Here is a 20,773-nt window from a genome sequence, read left to right as displayed (position 1 = left end):
TATATATGCATGTATCTCTCAGTTTCAAGCTAGAAAAGGAGCAATCTATTTGAGGCGAACGAGGCAAATGGCATCTTCCATGGATTCGTGTCTGCAGCTTGTAGTAGCTGTGGTGTTTTTACTGGTTTTTTCTGTAAAATCTCTGAAACCAAATGAGCTTCGACCTTCGAGTATAATAAAAAAAGTAAACGCTGGAGGACCATACATTGGTCTGATTTCAGTGTATTCTCGCGAGGAAGATGCTTTCTTTTCCACCGGAGGATTTAAACCTAATCCTAAACATCCGTACGTTGATCTCTCTGGTAAGTCCACTGCATCAAATCTTTTTCTCGAGTTTCATAGATGATGACGATGATGATGATACAGGGAGACGGTTTCGATTTGGGAAGATCCATGGGAAGCCAGTGATATATGTGAGATGTGGGATCGGAATGGTAAATAACTGTTATGCATTTGTTGGGATTTAAACTACGTCGTTTTTTGGAGTGTATTTAAACTACGTCGTTTTTTGGGGGTATTTAAACTACGTCGTTTTTTGGGGGTATTTAAACTACGTCGTTTCAGGTTAACGCAGCTGCAGCTACACAGCAAATGGTGGATTTGTTTGATATTGTGGGAATTGTCCACTTTGGGATTGCTGGGAATCTAAACAATTCAATGTCAATTGGAGATGTTGTAGTTTTAAAACAAGTTGCAAATACTGGCATCTGGGATTGGATGGTAAAGTTTGTATCTGTGTGTATATATATATATATATATATATATATATTTGTAGTATGGAAAGAACCTTTGAATTGTCTAATATAATAAAATAACTTATACTGATGGCAGAAGGTGAATGGAACATTAGAATTGAACAGCATTGCTCACTTGGATTTTGGAACTTATAATGTCCCTAAAGGAAATGAAACCAACTTATTGGGTCGCATTTCTTTCCGTCCAGAGGATTTTCATTCTGAGTCGAAAAACCCTAACACTTCTATTCAATTGATTTGGGCTCAAATCACACCGAAATGGCTTCAACTTGCCACTCTTTTGGAGGTATTTGTTCTTAACGATACTGTTAAATTAAATTTTTAATTTCATTCAGTGTATGTAAAATTCTCAGAACCTAATTATATAATACTTTATATTTTTCGTGTTTCGTATGATTGTTTAACAATATTAATGATCTTTTAGGGAATGAAATTGAAAAAATGTGTGAATTCAAGCTTGTGTCTTCCTCAAGAGCCAAAACTAGTAGTTGGATTAAATGGTTCTACAGCCAACATTTTTGTGGACAATGGTGTATATAGAGATTTTCTTTTTCGTAATTTTAACGTTACAACTACAGATATGGAAACTTCTGCTATCGCGATGGTCAGTTTTCTCTCTCATTTACTCTCTCTGTGATAAATATGTATAAATAGATTATGAGTAATATCTGTAATTTCAAAAAAAATGTGTAAAACAAACCTTGGCAATTAGGGAAATCTCATTCAAGATCATTCCACATACCACCCTAGCTCTGGATACATAAGTACAATATTGTGTGTATGTATACATCTTTGCTTATTGTCTAACTAGAATGGTGGGTTATGGCAGACATGCTTGTCAAATGGGTATCCAGTGATAGTGATCAGAGGCCTATCAGACTTAGCAGGAGCACAGACCGGAAAAAGTGCAATTGACACATTTGGATCTTTGGCTGCTCTCAATACTGCAAACGTTGTTCTTAAATTCATTCGAATGTTGCCTTTAAACTATTATCTCTACTACTAGTATTTTGATATGAAAGGGGATAAATCTTTACAAAATTCTCAAAATTTATCATAATATATATATATATATGTAATGCAGAGGGTGTAAGAGTAATTTTATCCTTGAGATTTCAAGGAATGGAATTTTTCATTAATGACCAGTAACTTTGGATACAATAAAAAAGAAATGAGCTCTTGCTTCTTCCCAAAAATCCTCTCATTTCATACACATCTTTAAATGGACAGACAACAACTTTCCTTCTTCCCAAACACTTTCATTCAACAAAGTGGGGAAAGTGAAAACAGTTGAAGCAGCAGAAACTGCAACTCGAATCTCAATTCCTCTGTCGAAGAAATATTTCTCTGGGTTCGCAAAGAATTCTTCATCCCTCCTCTACATCAGCAAAAAATGGCTTGATGAAAAAGAAAAAAGCCCTATTTGGCTATTAACGGTTCTGAAGACCCTCTATGGCCTTTTTCCATTGCCAGGCTCTTTGTTTTGCATCCTCAAAAGACAAGACCTTCTTTGGCTGAAAAGTGAAAACATGATAAAGCTAAGGATTAAGACAAAACAAATAGATATGGGTTTCGTATCGAGTAAACCAAAAACTTTTCGCTTTAAATCTTAGTTGTAAAGGCCAAAAGCTGCCTATGGAGCAAGCCACATATTCACATGCATGTAGGCAAATAGATACACAAAAGACATGTCCCACAGTGATGGGCAAACTGCACCGATCTGGAGGAAATTTTGATTCAAGGACAAAAGGGTAATTTACCGTGCAAATCTTGAAATTGGAGGGACTAGTTACTTGTATGCTGAGGTCGTTTGAATTGTCAGACCAAATTATGTTTCCTTTAACGACGAGCTTTGAAGGGTCCACGTAAATTAGTTTTGGCTTGTTGGTGAGGATAAGCTGCACCTTCTTGCTTGACAGCTTCTGCAGTTTCTTCACCATTGAGATCATGAGAACAGATTCCCCTGGATCCAGAAACTGTTGCCTGTTGACAATATTTAACACATAGATCAGACATAAACTGATGGTGACCAGGCAAAAGTGGCACAGATAATGCAGGAACAGTATCCACCCAGATGCTGTGATTTTGTCAACTCAAGACAATGTTTACTCTAAATAACTGAGGGCTCGAAAATGGAAATTGAAGTCTAAACTCTAAACGACCCCTCTTTTCAATGTTTTCCGGCTAGACACAAAGGGAAGAAAAGGTCCATGCATTACATAACTTATTCTAAAATTTAAAAGTTTAAACCCAATAAATAAATCCATTATATTATTTAGAGGAAAGAAAAAGAAACAAATAAAACAAAAATGATATGAAGAATTCATTATAGATCCTTCACAACAAGTTATACATAATTCTTGGTGATGTTCAACTACCACAAGCACAGTCCCAGATTAGAATCTATCATATCAGCACGGTCAAGTTTATAGATTCACACATCAGGTCCTCAGGAGCATGTATAGCTTTCAGGATATAGAAACTGCTAAATCCTATATCTTTTGATAATTTACAAAGAGATACAAAAGAAAACAGAAGGCATTCTTCACTAACATTATATTGAATGAAACTCTAATGTCAAGTCTGATATATTTAACTGACAGAGGTGACAAAACTGAATGAAACTCTAATGTCAAGTCTGATATATTTAACTGACAGAGGTGACAAAACTGAATAAAACTAAAACTTCCCATTCAAAATTAGCAAAAAAAAAACTAGTGTGCATAACATTCATATCCTATTAACCCAACGAGGAACTAAATAAAACACAGCAAGTACTTACCATTTTGAATCAAATGAATCAATTGAGGCAAGTCTAGTTATAGAACCAGATGCTTCAGACGTGGATGAGGGACCGGGCCCATCATTTTGTCTGACTGAACCATCCCCAACATGGGTAGGGTTCCATGAAGAATCATTAGGATCATCAGCCTCAACTGATTGAGCCTGAAAGTTAAAGAGACAGGACCCAAAATATTCAGAGTTCTAAAGGAAATGAGGTGGTAATAAATATGGAAAGTTCTATGGAATTTTCAAGCACACCAGAAGCCATACCATTGGTTCCAAAGCAAGTTTCGGAGGGGTTTGTGTCCTTACATTCTTCCAGTCAACTCCTGTGAAGAAGGGATGCAACTTGAGTGCAGCATAACCATCAGCTCCTGCACCCGGTCTCCTGCTGGGATCTATATCCTGAGTCAAAATTATATTGCAAAGTGAAGTTACAGTTATATACTAATTAAAGTATGGTTAAGTAATATCCTTTGAAACTCAAACAAAAGCTTCATATGCTACCTAAATGGAAGGAGTTGGTTCAAAAATTATATTTACAAGCCTAGGTGCTCACTGCTCAGACATGCATGTAAGCAAGATAGAAAGCCACCACAAATTTTTATATTGGACTATTAGGCAAAAAACCAGCTAAATGGCAAACAAATTTTATATTCACGGATTGTATTCTCAACAAGTGAACTATAAAAAGTGGAAGCATCCAACTGGACTTCCACCATTATACATTACAAGAAGGCAGCTTTCAAACAATCAAAGTACGTAGAAATTAGTCCTATATGCCACAGAGCCAAAATCATGAAGTATGTTGATCAGTTCTTGTCTCTCACATAATATTATATCATGAGCCACTTATTATATTTAGAAAATTATATCAAATGCTTTTTTCTCTGTGCATTGAGCAGAATCATTTTTTAACATTATAGGACAGGATAGTTCAATTATAAAAGGCATAGGACCCTCCACCCCTACCTAAAGAAACTCCAAAAGAAGTTTGGATCTTACCAGCAACCTATCAATAAGGTCTCTAGCTTCTTCTGAAAAATAGTTTGGAAACCTTATATCTCGGGCAATAATCCTTTGAAAAATGAGCCACTCACTTGCATCTTTGAAAGGAGAAGTTCCTGAAAGCATTTGGTACAAGGTGCATCCAAGTGCCCAGAGGTCATTTCTGCTCGAGTACATTCAAAAGAACAAAAAAGTCATCCTTCATAAGATTGACCAAAGAAAAATCTAAGAAAAATTATTTGCTTATAGGAGAAAAGGAAAATGCAAGTTCCCCTCAGACAATTTTGTTGTAATCTGTTCACATAGCTGGTTCTCATCGTGCATTCTAATCCCAAACTCAAAAACACAAACATGCAACAAGAAGAGCTTCCCTCACCCAAAAGTTGCAGGAGAAGAGTTGAGAACTTCTGGAGGAACATATGCAGCTGTCCCAACAAACGTGCAAGCCTTATCATCTGTACATGGAACCACCAACAATTGCTTTAACCTCACATCCACAAATACCATGAACTATTTCCAATTGATATTACCTGAGGATGCATTTGGAAGGACTGTAATTCGACTGTCTTGCATAGGCTTTACACTTCCAAAATCAGCAATTTTGATATGTCCTTCTGCAGTTAGTAGCAAGTTCTCCGGCTGCCATTAAGAAATTTTTAGCACTTCTCAAATCGCAATTTAAAGGGTATGTGTCAGACAGAAGTACCTTAATATCTCGATGTATCAATCCCATACTATGTATGTACTCAAGAGCATCTACAACTTCAGCAGCATAGAAGCGAGCTTCGTCCACTGATAATCGACCTTTCTGCATAGAACATATAAACAGATGGTTGATAAAGTGTAGTGAGAAACTAGCAACCAAAACAACTTGTTTATTTCAAATACAAATATATTAAAACCCGCTATGTAGATATCTATGATTTTGTTGAGTCCAGAACAATTTGAAAGAAAACATACTATCCACCATATTCATTGATTATCCAGATAAAATATGCAAAGCTTCCTAATGAAATCAGATTACGTGATTGAAGCAAAACTTTCAATATGAAATATTTTATACAAATTAGATAACATTTAAGGTAACCTGAACACATGCTGAGGAGTTTGCAGCACAAACTTACTCTGGTTATTTGATCAAAAAGTTCTCCACCTTCACAAGATTCGAGTGCCATGTCTTCACAATATAATCAAAGAGACCAACATCATTTTGGGGGAACCAGAAGAACATGATAAAGATTAAACAGTTCAGTGGAGAAGCAATGCTAAGAAAGGAAGTAGAGCTAAAGCAAGTATAAAGGACATAAAACTTTTAAGAAATACAACCAAGAATACCTACACAATGAGAAAGTATCCTGAAATGTAAAGAACAGCCGCACAACTCCGGGATGATCCAGTTGATCAAGAACAATACGCTCCAACTTTACATAGGCTGTTTTATTTTCCTTGGTGATGAATTTTTTGTCCATGATCTTCAAGGCATATACAATTCCTGAATCCTTCTTCCTTGCCCTCACAACCTGATTATGTTGATCACATGATGTTTAAGAGTAATCAAACTTCTCGAAAAGAGTACTTAAAACTTCTTTTTCATAAGGAGTAATCAAGACTTCATATCCGAACACCTATAGTAATCAAAACTAACAAGAAGCTCAAATATGGGAAAGAAAATTCGGTCAATAATTGAAAACAAATAAACTAACTTGTGTATTGAATACAATAAAAACTAGAACTTTCAGCAACAATGAGACGCTGATTTATTGAAGGCCCATAACTAATCTTCCATACCAGAGAACAGCTAAGAGGAAACTGGAATAACAACATTAAATTATATAAAACCATTAAAAGTGGAAGACCAGAGATCTGCCTTCTAAGAATATCAAGACTAGTTTCGTCTGAAGAACCGAGAAGATCAAACAATCAACATCATCCCCAAAAGAATTGTTCTCATAAAAACAAGGCACCGCCAAAACAGCCAGCTGGATGGTTCAAAGATCTTATCGACCAGTCCCTTCTCAATATTATTATACAATCTGAACAATCCTAACTTCCTCACTATTTATATACTGCTCATATAAGAAGCTCCTATGTTCAATAACAAAACTTTTCAAGGATCCCACATAATCCAATATATTATATTCTGATAAAACCACAAATCAGACCTCCAATAACTTCAAATACCAAAAATTAATCTTTCCGGAAATAAGATGAAAATCAGCACTCAAATAAATTGAGCATACTTGAACAGCTCATAGAGCTTTCCCTTTTCCTGGAAGAAAAACAGTCAAGAGCATAAAATTCACATTTCTGCTCCTCCGCTTGGCCTTGGATTCCCAAACACCACAGAAATAATTTTTAGAATCCCTTACATGTCCAAACAAATTCAACTATCCTTCAACGGTACAAATATTCAAATCCTAACAGTTTCATGGTAGAAGCATTTAAAATTATCTGGCAAAATAAACAAATTCACTGCTTGATTCCAACCAGAATCATAACTACTAGCCATACACATTGTTATTTTCAAAGACATACTTTTATTTATCACAACGGAATCACAAGGATAAAAATTTGATTTTTACCCATATAAATTTACAAATCAAACTAACATTTAATAAGAATGATCTATACAGCAATCCCTTTCCATCAATCAAAGCCAAAACTAAAATAAACCCAATAAAATCCACATGAAGAAAGACTAAACTAACAAATCCAAATCAATGAAATATGAAAAAGAAACATAATTTGTCTGTAAAAAGAAAAAAATAACAAACCTTAGAATAAGAACCAACACCATAGATCTTGCCCAATTCAAAATCCTGGATGGTGAAATTCTCCTGAGGCGCCCTGAAAGCAAAGCTCTTAGATCTCTGCACATTGCTACCATTGGATGAATTCCCCTTAATCCTAAGCTTTGCATCAAAATCCTTCTCCATTGCCAACATTTCTCTCAACAAATTAACCTTCTACATATTACCCTCCACCTACTTTTTCTCCATAACGGAAAGGGAAAAAGCACACAAACGCACTCAAACAAACACACACATAAACACTGTCTCTCTGAAAAAATTCCAGGAAAAAGAGTAGTTAGTCAAAGAAAACTGATAGGAAAGCCCGTTGGATCTCTTTATATTCTCTGATAAAGAAAAGTGAATGATTCTCTCTCCCTCTCTCTCTCTCTCTCTGTACAAATATGTATATTTGCGTGTGTATACTTGTGTGTATATGGGTATGTGTGTATAATCAGAAGGTGATCAGCTTTAGCTTTGTTTTTGGGGGATTGGGTTCAATTTCAAAACCCTAGAAGAAAAGTGCAATGTTGTGGAGAATTAATCCACTATTTTGAAAAAATTAGAAAAAAAAGATGGATTTTTTTTTTAAAAAAATATGAACTTTCTTTTACAGAAGAAATATTTGGATGAGAGGAGGAGAGGAAAAATGTGGGAAATTGGTGGAGGAGAGAAGAGGAAGGAGTTGGGAGATTTGAAGAACAAGCTGTACAATCCACCCATGGATTGGATCATTCATTCATTCATTCATTCATTCATTCATTCATTCTCTCCTTTTTCTCTCTCCTTTTTTTTTTTTTTTTTTTTAATTTCTGTTATTTTTATTTTTTTATCTTTGGCAAAAACCTTAAATTCAACAAAATAACAAGAATAATATTTTTTAAATTATAAAAATTAATAATATTAGTTGCTTTATTTTATGTGATATTTTTTTTAATTATTTGTTTGTTATATTATCTTAAAAATCAGTTCTTTTTACTGTTGGGTATGACCTTTTTAACATTAATTTTTAATAATAAACAATTAAAAGCATCTTTGCTAATATATAAATATGTCTATTTGTTTAAGTTGGGATAAAGAGTGACAACCTAACTTATATGCAACTTAAAAAGTTCAATACTTTCCTAATTATGTTATCTTTAAGTCGGTCAATTTTTCAATCTAAGATATTCCTTATTTCGAAAAATTTATTTAATTAATTGTATTTTTTTAGAAAATAAATAAATCTTATACTTATAATTATACATCTGATTCTATTGAATTTAAAATCACTTATCTGAAACTCTTCAGTATAAAAATATCTATTTGCATTAATATTAGTTGTTCTTAGAATTGTATAAAGGATAAATCTTTTCATTTAATTTTAATGTATTTTGAAATATTTATAATTAAAATCAAACTGAAAGATAAAAAAAATTGACAAAATAATATAACAGTATTGCAGTAACGAAAATTTCAAAATTAAATCTACGTATCTTGAATAATTACAATTAGTACAGAGTGAATAACAAGTTCGTTATGGAATGAACTTATTAAATATAAGTTTTTAAATATTTTTTCTCGATTTCTTTTAACACGTGAATAAACTTAAACCCGAAAGATAATTTGAGTATTATGGTGCTCGTAATCCGACCTAGATATAAAATTAAAAAAAAAAAAAAAACCAAACTTGGCTAAAAAATTGACTTACGTCGGACTAAATAGATTGAATTTGCTCATCATCACATATAGATATCATTTTTTATTTTTATTTTTTGGGATGTAAATTTCAAAACATTTGGGGCCAGCCAGTGCTTAACATTTTTTTACTTCCAAAATTTAACAAACTATATCTATAGATTAATATCATCCAAATATTTACTCTGTTCATAACTGTAATAACATCTCAAGCATATAGAGAATTTTGGTGGATGAGACTTGGGAGATATAAAGAAGAAGAGTTGTAATTCGACCATAAGAATCTTTTATTCCAAAATGGGTCCCCAAAGAAAAGAAAGATTGACTATATATATATATATATATATATATATACATATATGAGAAAGGACGATAAGAAGAAGATATCACACATGCCCATGCAGTGGATAAGCTTTCACATTCACATTCACATTCTCTAAAATTAAAACTCATATACATACATGCACGTGGACAACCCCACACCAACATCAAAAATATTATTGTGCACCACCAATAATGATTTCCTCCTTTTCAAAAAAGTACAGTCAATCTCCATCAATTCATCTTCATCCAGCTTACCTACTTAAAAAGAAGAGATTTTTTTTCAAATTTTTCTTATCAAGAACAGAAAAAGAAGAAAGGAAATCTCTATCTTATTTCAAAAAGTGAAAATATCCATGGTGAAATATGTAATTCCCAAGTCAAACCCAAGTATCTGAGATTTACTTTCACAGCATATATCTCATTCTCAGCTCCGAGTTGGAGTCTTACTTTCATAGCATAATGCTTTAGAAAAAGAAAGAGAAAGAGAAGGAGAATTAGATCGGATGAGAAGACAAGGAGTTTAAGAGGAGAGACTGAAACAAGATAATTCAAGATAATTCATTCCATTGACTGATCCTTGCATCTCCAGAAACGTGAGAATATATACAAGAAAGATACATGTACTTGTTCATATATAGTCAAAATGTCCCCATGGCGGCCAAAGAGTTGCAAAGGAAAAGTTCCTAAGGATTCACTGAGTGGAGATGGAAGAGGAGGAGGGGGCCGGTTAACCTAAAAGTTTGAGAGGATTAAATACCCCTTGGGTTTGGATTCTCTACGGACATTTCTACAGTTCTCTTCGTGCATCCCTACAAATTCTATTTTCTAATCTTTCTCTACTTGCACTCGGGATCCTTACATTACCCTTATCTAAGAAAAAGTATAGTATTCTCATATCTCTGTAGATGTGTGAATATGTGTGTGAATATATATACAAAGAGAGAGGAAACAATATCTGGGAAAACCTATACTCCAATTTTCACAAAAAAAGAAGCATTACAAAACTAATGTACATCTTACCAATGAAATGTACTGATGGCCAAAGTTCCCCTCTTCTCAAAATTCATAATTAACTATTCACTATTCTCTATTAACTACAAGAGGGGAACATACTGTATGAACACAAAAGAAACAATAATTTACCGAAGGGGTGAGCGAGAGCAGGATATAGACAACAACATCACAATTTGCACTTCAATAATTTACTTCTTCACTATAAATCCCAACCATCCTTCCGCCCATCAAATTCCCACTTCCGACCAGACAAACTCCCATACATCTTCGTAAATATCTCGAGGCAGTCACTTCTTATTTGGTAATGCACTTGAGTGTTTCGACTGATTGCTGCACCAGAAAATTTCGATGTATCTATTGCCCATGCAGGCCTCACATAATCAACTGTCCTCGATGAACTAGCATTGGCATACAAGAAATTCAATAGCACATCCTCACAATTAAAGAACTCCTCTACCACTTCCCTTCCGGCCTTTGCTTCCTCTCCCCAGTATCTCTTAAAAGCCATTTCACTGTCGATAAAAGCTGCCCCAGTAAGAATTATGTTATAACCTTTACGGCTCCTGGCATATTTCTCACCCCTATACTTCTTTCTTTCATCCACCAGACGGGGGTAAAAACCCACAATTCTATCTGGATGCTGGCGCCATACTCTAAATCCCCTTTCAACATCATCACATCTCATCATAATATCATCATCAAGCTCCAGCACCGCACGGGTCTTAATTAATGGATCCATCTTAAACCGATTGTTTAGTGAGTTCTGACTCTCCACTCTGATCCTAACAGGCACAGCTGAGTCTAGATCACTCAATTTGGGTGGTATTCCTTTGTTCCAAACCACAACAATCTCTTTCACTGAAGAACACCTAGAGTAATGCTTAACATACATTTTCAAATTCCAAAGTCGAGCATCATATGTCATCGTTAACAATGTAAACTGCGAATGATGACCCTTCCATGGGTACGCTTCTTCTGCACCACTGCCTCCGTATATGTACTTAACACCAGAGCACATCAACACAACTCCAACTGAAAATATCAAAACCAGAACCAACTTTCCCATGAAAGTATTAGATTTTATTAAGCCTCGAAGAAATGAAGGTACTCTGTTCAAACGACAACAGAACCTTCTCACCTTTGAAGAGAACATATTGGCCCTCTCCCAAGCCAAGAAAGAATCACTCCTCTTTCCTGAGTAATAAGCACACCAGTTGAGGGGAATTATGCAGTTCACAGCTCCAAGCAGTACGCCCAATAATACAACAATAGCACCAACAGCTGCAACAGAAGAACAACCAAGCATAAACCGGTGGCCTATGTCCCCTGAAGGTACTCGGTCTCCATCCATTACCCCAATCCATTCACCAGAACCCAACTGCTGTGCATCAAAGTGATGGTAGCGAGCACCGTTCCAAGTATTTCTTCCTTTATTTATCACCTCCAAGTTGAAAGGGACTTCAATTTCTTTATATTCAGACTCAGTAAGCACCTCCATCTTAAAAGTACGCACTCGTCGTCCATAAGTTTCACCACAGTCTTGACCAACACGATACAAGTTTCCATTGTAAAGAAATGGCCTGCCACCATTTCGAGCCCCTAAACTCTTGTCAACATTATATATAGGGTTCTTCTTGTGTGGTTTCCAAGGACCAAGAGGTGAGCTGCTGTACCAAATTTCTAGTTGTCCATTCTTCATGGTTCCAAAGCCACTATGATCTGAGCCAAAAAGCCAATAATTTCCATCATGATTTATTAGAACAGGATCAACAATAGGCTTTTTCAAGACAATTCTGTCTAGTTTCCAATGGAGGGGAAAGCTAAGTGCTCGATAAAGACGAAGTTCTCCTTTCTCACTACTCTCCGGCATCATGTATATCTGTAAGAAATGGCAAGAAGTAAATCGCTATAAACAAAAATATTCTTCCATTTTTCTGACGAACAAAGATATATTATTAACAACAAACGGCTGTGTGAACTTTTTAGCAACATCTTCAATAAGTACGTGATGATCCCATTCAAGCAACTTTTAGATCATGAAAAAATAAATAAATGTAGAAAGCAGCTACTCACATGATTCATATTGAAAAACTTGTAAACAAGCTAAGAAATGTTAATTAGATGAATAAAAAGGTAATATAGGAAAACTTGAAAGCACCTTTTTCTTCTGACAGCAAAATGTTTGTTCACTTGACGGTTTTGTGTGTATTTTTTCTTGAAGAACAAGCTTTTTTATACATATGCTGAAATTTTCTTTGTTCTTTTTATTCCTATATTTTTCCTTGTTTTACATAGTTTTTTATAGAAAGAAAAACAATGTGTGCCAAACAAAAATCTTGTAAAATGCAAGCTCAATTAAACACAATTTCCCTTTTCACTCTCATAAAATTGCTTCTTAACCCTAAAAAACTTTACTTAAGATTTTTGGAGGAAAATGAAAAATGAAACAAAAAAAATCCAAGAATAGAATTGCAAATTTTTTCCCATATTTAATTCACTCCAAAATTGCCAAAGTAACACGTATACCAAATGATTCAAAGCAATTAGTATATTGAACTTTCAGTTATTATTAAAGAAGAATCCTAGATGCATTCCCTATCCAGCTCCTTATCAATTGTATGGCATAGGCCAATACAAAAAAAAATAATTTCTTCACAACCACAAAGAAGGAAATAAATGGCTTACTTCACCAAGATAATTGAAGACATAAGGATAAGAGAGATGCCAGTCTTCATCCAGGGCTATGCCTAATGGTTGCCATGTAGCGCCCTTATCAATGCTTTTTGCAACTCCAATATCCCCTTGCATAGTAGCTGGATTTTTAGTCTCATAAAATAGGTACATAGTATTGCCCTGTATCATAACGCCAGCAAAAGGAGACATAAGAAAGAAGTTCTAGAATTCCAACCTTGGGACATTTGAAAAAACACTGAAGTAAGCTACTATTAAGACTTTGCAGCATGTGCATATGCATGCACATACAAACACACTCTGCATGTATTGGTTGGTGCATGCAGGTTTGCGCATGATTAGGAGAGAGGAGTTTAGCAAATGAATCCTGCCAATTTATTTAAAGTGTAAGGAAAATAACTGCTCTAGCTTGTAAAACAGAAAAATGGCCCAATATGTTATAAATTGGTAACTTGAATATTCAATAGGCTCTTGGAGTAAATATGGCATTTGCAAATCACATAGATTTTCCTTATTCTTTGCGAGAGGGCGGGGCAAAGTAAAAAAGAACTTATTGCAAATAAAAGACCCATTTTTCAAGGTACTAAACAATCAGGAAGAAATAGGAGCACTTCAAGAAAACAATTTTAAAAAAAGTCGAAATGCAAATTAAATGTGCACCTTCCAAATCAAAAATCCATTTTCGGAGGCACTAAACAAGAGGCATAGGAGCACCTCAAGAAAAGGAAAAAAAAGAAAAGTAAGTTCAAAAATTAAATGAATGTAAAGAACTAGACTTCCTCTCTGTGTATTTTTTATATGCAATACTTAGTCAGTAGCTGCTGTGGAGGTGCCAAAATATTTCAAATAATTCTAAAGCATCTAATCAAGGAAGCCCAAGTCTCGGAAAACCCAATAAAAGATTATTCCATGACCTAATCAACCATATCAAGAATCTAAGAGATGATAGAACTATAAAAAGTCCATACCATCTCCTCCAAAAGAACAGAGCATGAGAACATTGCCCAAGCAAAACTTTAAGAAAAAATGCCTAATGTTATGAACAATTTCCCACATAACTAACCAACCTAATACTCAAATACTTCGCCAACATCCATAAGCAATCATTAGCCACCATGAGGCATCAACAATCCAAAAATAAGATAAAGCCAAAAATGGGTCACGTTAACACTAAAGTCCATCTCTAGATATCAATTAATTCCAATGGAGCAATTGATGTTGCACTCACTTTACCATCCACTTTAAGGGGCAGAAAATTTGATAATCCTGGTCCATCAAAGCCTTCTGGTAAAAGAAGGGCAGACGTGGTGGAACAATTGAAATGAACCAAGGAATCACAGAAACAGCTTTACCGGGGTTTTAAAAAATGAAGCACATAAAGAACATTTGAGAAAAAATAATTAGTGATGTATGGTTGGATGACCTCACCTACATTTATGCACCAGATAATGCAAAAGTACCATGGAGACTTGGATCCAGTGGTTGACAACAGAAATTCAATATACAATGCTACTAAAATTTTGTTGTGTGCTTTACATGTTATTAGTTGCTTCATCATGCTTTTAGGTGTAACAGAAAATGTATACAAAATGGTTTGATATTTAATAAAGAAAAAGGAAATTAAAGATCTTCAAAATCAAATTTTTAATGATAATCTAACGTAAGAATGGATTTGCATACTTAACTATATATTATTTAGAACCCCAAAAATAATATATTCACTATGACAAAAAAGAGAGTATATTCACAAATGCACCAAAAGTTGCTGCCTGTCTATAAAAGCTTTCTACATTTAAGAAACAAGAGTTATGAAGTCCACGTTTACAGAAACAAAATCATGAGGTCCACAATCTCTCCATTATCGTGAGACATGATGTACCACAATTAAAGCCTTAATGAACAATTACCTACTAATAGTTAAGACAGTATGTTGTGGGCTATGTATGGAGTCAATTATGTAAATTGTCTTCTTCATAGCAGAAGTAACTAGTAGTTGGAATATTTTTTTACCAGTTTAGGTATCAACTTGGAGATAGAAGGCGAGGATGGTTTAATCAGTGGGACTATAAATTTGTAAATGAGTTAAAAAATTTCTATTTTAACTTGTTGGCCGATCACATAGTTAAATGCTAGTTACATAGATTTCATTTTTGAGGATTACGAGGGCTCTTTCTTAAGCCGATGAAACAAACTAGGACCTCAATTCATATTCAATTGAAGTTTGAGCTAACTAAATTTCAATTGTCCATATAGCAAACTGTATTCTGATGCTGATTAAAAAAAACAGACAGGCATATATAGCTACAGGAAGATTTTGTGAAATCATTTTTCCATTTGGGTGCACTTCCGTAGTATCAAAACTAATTTTGTGCCAGAATCAGCCAATGCATCTCCTCACCCAATTATCGTATCTTATGATATTTTACTAGTATTCCCCAAAATAAATAGCTGTCTAAAGACTGTAATAAGATTTTGAAGGAGTAAAACTATATTTCCTTAATTCTCAAAATATTTCAACCTTCGTTTCTCAAAAAGAAAGAAAAAATGACGAGAAGAAGAAATTTAAACCTTCCTTCAGCTGCTAATCCAACTGTTTCTCTAGTTTATGACAACCTTCTTTTCAAGAACTTAATTAATACCTTTCACCATGCAGGATTGCCTCATACTGAACACTTTCCTTTTCATTTCTTTCTTCTTCCTCTACTTCCTACTTTCCCACTATTTAAAATTGTTAAAAAAAAAGACTGTACAGAATCGTAAAAATCACAGGTCAACTAGCATTGATTCTCTTTAAAAAATCCTAACTGGTATCTAATTCTTTTTGGCACTCCATAAAGTCAGTTTGACTTAATCAATATCGAGCCTGCAAAGTACAAGTTGAGCTTGGAAGTACATGCCAACAATTCTGATGGGACTTGAAATTTATTTTCTCAGTTTGACCTCACCAGTGCTTATAGGGTAGTATGGAAACAACAACTGTTGTTTAAACTTCTAAGTTTTCAGACCAATTAATACTATAGTGTGATAAATATCTAACATCTACATATGCATTTTCTTGTTACATTGTGAAGTTAGAATAGGACATACATTACACGAGATTAGAATTATATTAAATAAAAAAAAGGACCAAATAAAAATTCATACCCACGTCCCATCAGTGAGGAAAAAGACAAAGCTAATTCATGAGTGAAATAGAAAACTAGAAGAAGAGCTTTAACTTATACACGCCAAGTAAATAAAACGGCATAAATAATAATGAAACTAGCATATATGCTATAAAAAATTTTAACATTATTTGTTGAGCATAAAAATTGTGAGGGGGAGAGAGAAAATAAAATCAACTAATTTTTCATGTCATTAAAAGCTCTAAGGGACAAAGACACTAATGCCCCTTTAAAAGAAAAGAACACTAAGAAAACACTTGCAAGAACTTCTCAAACAAAGACTTCATATAAAGTTAATACATATTCTACGGGGAGAATACATGTAATTAAGAAATCATAAATCAAATCCTTTCTACAGAACGGATATATATATATATATATATATAGTGATCAATGCAACTTCGAGAAAATCATTGGAAAAAAAATGCAAGACATAAAGAAAATAAGAAAATGACTTGAGAAGTTGCACCATGAGGATGCTGACAATGACAGCACAAGACCAATAGGCTTCTAGTGATAAAAAAAACAGCGCATCTTCCACACCATAGAAAACTACAACAGAATGGGAAAAATCAACGGTCTATCTATGTTAATTTGCATGCTATTGATAATTACACAGATTATCACATATATCTACGTTGATTTACCCACCCCTCTTCTGTTTTCAAATCAGATAGGCAAAAAAAAAAAAAAGAATTACTGCTGTAGAAATTATGAGAGTTACCATTGATTCAACAAGTGCTTCACTTGACATGTACAAGAAACAGGTTCCACAGAGACTAGAGGAATCAAATTCATTATTTAGGGAAACTCAATAATCAGGCTGTTTTCAATGACAAATCAATTTTTTTTTAATACAACGTTTGCTAAAGCAAAATAACAAGGGTCCATTTATCGCTGCTTATCAATTTCCATGTCTCCTGAAGAAAGCTACTTTTCCTAGTCTATAAAATTTCAATTGATCTATCACCTAGTTGCTATTCACCCATTTGGTAACTCTAGTAATCTCCAACCCATTCTCTACAAAATTTCTGCAACCTCCTACTACTAACTCATTTTGGGTATCCACTGCATATTCACCAAATCAAGTCTTGAAGTTTTAAATGATGAGAAGAAATGCTAAGTAACCCAAATTGCTCCCGAAACTCTTTTCAACTTTTGCTCGTCCATCACTTGAATTTTCGAAGGACCTCTGGTCCTGTAGCCATATGTAGGCACATGGTAACAACTCTTTGGCTTAATTGGGAAGGAAACTAACAGAACAAAGATTTTATTTTTCATTCTGAAATGGTGACAAGGAAAGAAAAAAGAAGAGAAGACTGGAAAATAGGGTTAAAGATTTTGGGCCCCACATGCATATATAATACCAAGTGTATACGGTCATAAAGACCTCAGGAGGAAATTGTAATAGCAACCAGAGGTGCAATAACTCTCAACGAATACAGATCAATCGAGTGGTTCCACTATGCTGCCATGAACAACTTCTGTCACAAGACTCCAACCACTACGATCCAGCATAAAACATTTAACAGTAGCATGAATTTTGGAAAATAAATATGTTAGATAGTACTTCTTGTTTGCTTGTAAGCATCGGCAAACATTTCTATGGCTTGATTACAAATAACTAAATTAACCACGAAGCTTCCCTACCAATTAGTACAAGTCAAAAAAGGCCGTAGTTCTCATTCTATGTAATTAACACAGCAGGAGATAACTGTCGTTGAATAATATCATCAGAAGGTTGGAAATGATTTTAGAATTTATAATGATACTACTTTTTTTCCTCTTTCAACCCTCAGCAACACAAATAAAATATTAAAGATAGTTAAACAAACACATACCTGAATATAAAGAAAAGGATCAGCAACAAAATTACTTGGGAAACCAGAATCTGAAACTAAAGCACAAGTCAGAACTGGGTTAGCCACTGGCCAGGCAGCACTCTCATCCTTCCACACGTTCATCTGTAACCAAAACTGACCCAGTAATCAAAACCAAACCAACTCAAAGAAACAAAAAAACCCAAAAGCACCCAGATCATAAAACAACCAAAGATCAAATCTTTAAACTCTCCATCTATAAACGCAAGAAAACAGAACCTAGCATAAATCCACTACATGCACATACGAACAGCATAAAGGAAATCCTGACCACCCTAAAAAAGTTCAAAAAAAAAAAAAAGAAATTAACTAATGAAACCTCCACAGAATAATACAGAAACATATATGTTGTATGCACAGATATGGCAGAGAATAAAGAAGGAAAAGAAAAGAGAAAAGAAAAAGAGCATTTGAGTAAAAATAAAAATAACATAAAGACTTACTGTTTCAATCGGCTTGAGAGAGAAAGGAGAATCACCGTAGAACACCCCAATAGACCAAGAACCCTCATTGTCCTCCCGGCAACCCAGAGAAGACATGCCGGCGCGTGCATAATGTGGCGTGAATAACCGCGCGTAGGAAGCCGCTATCAACCCATACAACACAAAACATCCCACAAAGAAAACAAATCCCGACGCCACAAACCGGCGAGCACCAATCCCACCGCCGCTTCCTCCGCCACCCCCGCCGCCACTGTAATGAAAATTAACGCCGTTGGCCGCCGTCACGGCTCCGTTAAGACAAGAAGCACCACCAGCGGCGGCCACCATCACCGTACTCGAACCCATGTTACCGGCGAGTCTTCACACTGACGTGGCATCGCCGGAGTCCCGCATTTGCCGTCTACTATAACAAAAAGAAAAATGAAAAGACGCTCGGACCTGTATGTATGTATATATCTTTTCCCGGTGTTCCTTTATTTGGGGAAGGTTCGCTTGGTCGGGTCTGGTTGTGGGTACGGTTTTCGTTTTTGATCTGTTGTTAACGTTGTTGTCGATGTTGGTTGTGGTGTATTTTGTTTGTTTCTCGAGAAAATAAGCATTCCATTGGGGGTGGTATGTGTTTATATAGAAGAGGTGAGAGAGTCACAGACGATGGACGTTTTACGGAGGAGTGCAAACGTTACTTTTTGATTGCACCGCGGAATCTGCTTACACACACAACCTTTCCATTTTCATATATATTTTTTCTTAATTTATATAATTAATTAAGATTTTTTAAAAATAAACCCTTTGTGGGTTCCAAGAAAAAAATAAATCCAGTAATAATAAAATAATAATTTTATCTAAAAATATAATGCATTCATGACACTTATTTTAATTTAATTAATGTAATTTTATTAATATATTAATAAATTAAATTTTTTAACTTATTAAATTTATTATTAAAAATCAATCACCATTGGTGTATAGTATACATTGATAATTTTAATCATTATAAATATCAATTAAAGAAATTTAATAGAATATAATGATTTTAATCTACTGTGAAGACGATAATAAAATAATAATTTAATTTAAAAATATAATAAATTTGTTAAAATTTATTTTAAATTAATCATTATAATTTTATTAATATAATAATAAATTAAATTATTAATTTTATTAAATTTAATATTATAAATTAGAGTAAGGAAATAATAAATTTTATATTTTAAAATATAATATTTATATTATTGGTAATTAAGTGAGATAATTAGGAAAAAGGTAAAGTCATTTTTTACGAGGCTCATTACTAAATTAGAACTTTTTTTTTTTTTTTACTATTTCAAATATTTTTTATAAACCATATCTATATGCGTAGATGCCCCGTGTCTGGTTCACTTTATTACTGACTTTATATTTGTTTAAAGTAATTATAATATAACCTATAAGTTATTGTAATTTAGAATTTTGGTTTGATTTGATTTTCTGTGTTTGAATGGTCTATTTTTAATTTAATTAATACGCAACAAAATATTTGATGATATTTTAATTATTAAATAAAAATATACAAAGTGTTTTGAAGAAAATTTAATAGTAAATAAAAATATTAAACATGATGATTATTTGTATATTGTTAAAATTATTATATTACCGTTAGATTGAATAAAATTAGGTATTATTATCATAAAATAAATTTATTTTTTTGTAATTTAATAATTATAGAACCTATATTTTAATGAATTACACATTATCTCTAAATATTTACATCTATAACAATAATTAAAAGTTTTTACACTTCTCTTATTTCTATAGTAATCTCGCTGTAAATTTCCTCGAAGATAAGTAAATAAATTCTAAATTCCGTAAAATTAACAATCACAAATATCATTCCTCACAAAATTTGACAAGAATATTATATTTTCCATTAATACTAATTACCCAATATTAGAATTAGCTTCCGTAAATTATCTTTATGTACTAATCTTGATGGACGAAATACGAGAACAAGAATTATAGTACATATAGAACCAAGAGAAATGATCACAATTAACACCACTACAACTCAGAGAGCATTTGCATTTGGGTCTAATAGTAATTTTATGAACTAAAATAGCACTAATGAATCAGTATCGATATTAATTATATTATTTTGAGTGAAAAAGAATATCCAAAAAAATAACAATGATGAAAAAAATATAATTTAACAACATTAGTTCGTATAAAAAAATTATCGATAAATTTTTGGATGTTTACTTACTTTCT

General features: G+C 33.7%; 3 protein-coding genes across 7 annotated transcripts; 1 reads left to right on the top strand and 2 right to left on the bottom strand.

The window, feature by feature from the left end:
• LOC110809122 (bark storage protein A-like) lies at window positions 1-2,001 on the top strand. Of its 3 annotated transcripts, none has more exons than XM_088212534.1 (6): window positions 1-302; window positions 367-434; window positions 565-720; window positions 835-1,041; window positions 1,180-1,359; window positions 1,585-2,001. In XM_088212534.1, exons 1-6 carry the CDS (start codon window positions 68-70, stop codon window positions 1,759-1,761), a joined length of 1,023 nt encoding a protein of 340 aa, XP_088068660.1. In that variant the 5' UTR covers window positions 1-67; the 3' UTR covers window positions 1,762-2,001. The 3 variants fall into 3 exon arrangements, with proteins under 3 accessions (XP_088068660.1, XP_021890542.1, XP_021890543.1); XM_022034850.2 differs by having other exon boundaries at window positions 832-1,041; XM_022034851.2 differs by lacking the exon at window positions 1,180-1,359 and having other exon boundaries at window positions 832-1,041.
• Window positions 1,846-8,113, bottom strand: PDK1 (3'-phosphoinositide-dependent protein kinase 1). Its single transcript, XM_022034849.2, has 11 exons — window positions 7,322-8,113; window positions 5,887-6,067; window positions 5,672-5,724; window positions 5,254-5,355; window positions 5,078-5,186; window positions 4,924-5,002; window positions 4,545-4,710; window positions 3,810-3,944; window positions 3,538-3,701; window positions 2,516-2,738; window positions 1,846-2,269 (listed from the first exon to the last, which is right to left on the bottom strand). The coding sequence occupies exons 1-11, from the start codon at window positions 7,490-7,492 to the stop codon at window positions 2,186-2,188; spliced, it is 1,467 nt and encodes a 488-aa protein (XP_021890541.2). The 5' UTR covers window positions 7,493-8,113; the 3' UTR covers window positions 1,846-2,185.
• Window positions 8,114-10,293: 2,180 nt separating this feature from the next.
• On the bottom strand, window positions 10,294-19,229 carry LOC110809132 (glycosyltransferase family protein 47). Of its 3 annotated transcripts, none has more exons than XM_088212532.1 (4): window positions 18,530-19,229; window positions 18,048-18,182; window positions 13,037-13,204; window positions 10,294-12,230 (listed from the first exon to the last, which is right to left on the bottom strand). In XM_088212532.1, the coding sequence occupies exons 1-4, from the start codon at window positions 18,872-18,874 to the stop codon at window positions 10,551-10,553; spliced, it is 2,328 nt and encodes a 775-aa protein (XP_088068658.1). In that variant the 5' UTR covers window positions 18,875-19,229; the 3' UTR covers window positions 10,294-10,550. The 3 variants fall into 3 exon arrangements, with proteins under 3 accessions (XP_088068658.1, XP_021890552.2, XP_088068659.1); XM_022034860.2 differs by having other exon boundaries at window positions 18,048-18,170; window positions 18,530-19,227; XM_088212533.1 differs by lacking the exon at window positions 18,048-18,182.
• Between the last annotated feature and the right edge of the window lie 1,544 nt (window positions 19,230-20,773).

This window comes from Carica papaya, chromosome 2 (assembly GCF_054855325.1).
Source record: "Carica papaya isolate Zhongbai chromosome 2, ASM5485532v1, whole genome shotgun sequence".
Classification (NCBI taxonomy): Eukaryota; Viridiplantae; Streptophyta; class Magnoliopsida; order Brassicales; family Caricaceae; genus Carica; species Carica papaya.
The sequence above is the reverse complement of the archived record's forward strand: the minus strand, read 5'-3'. Positions and strand labels throughout refer to the sequence as shown.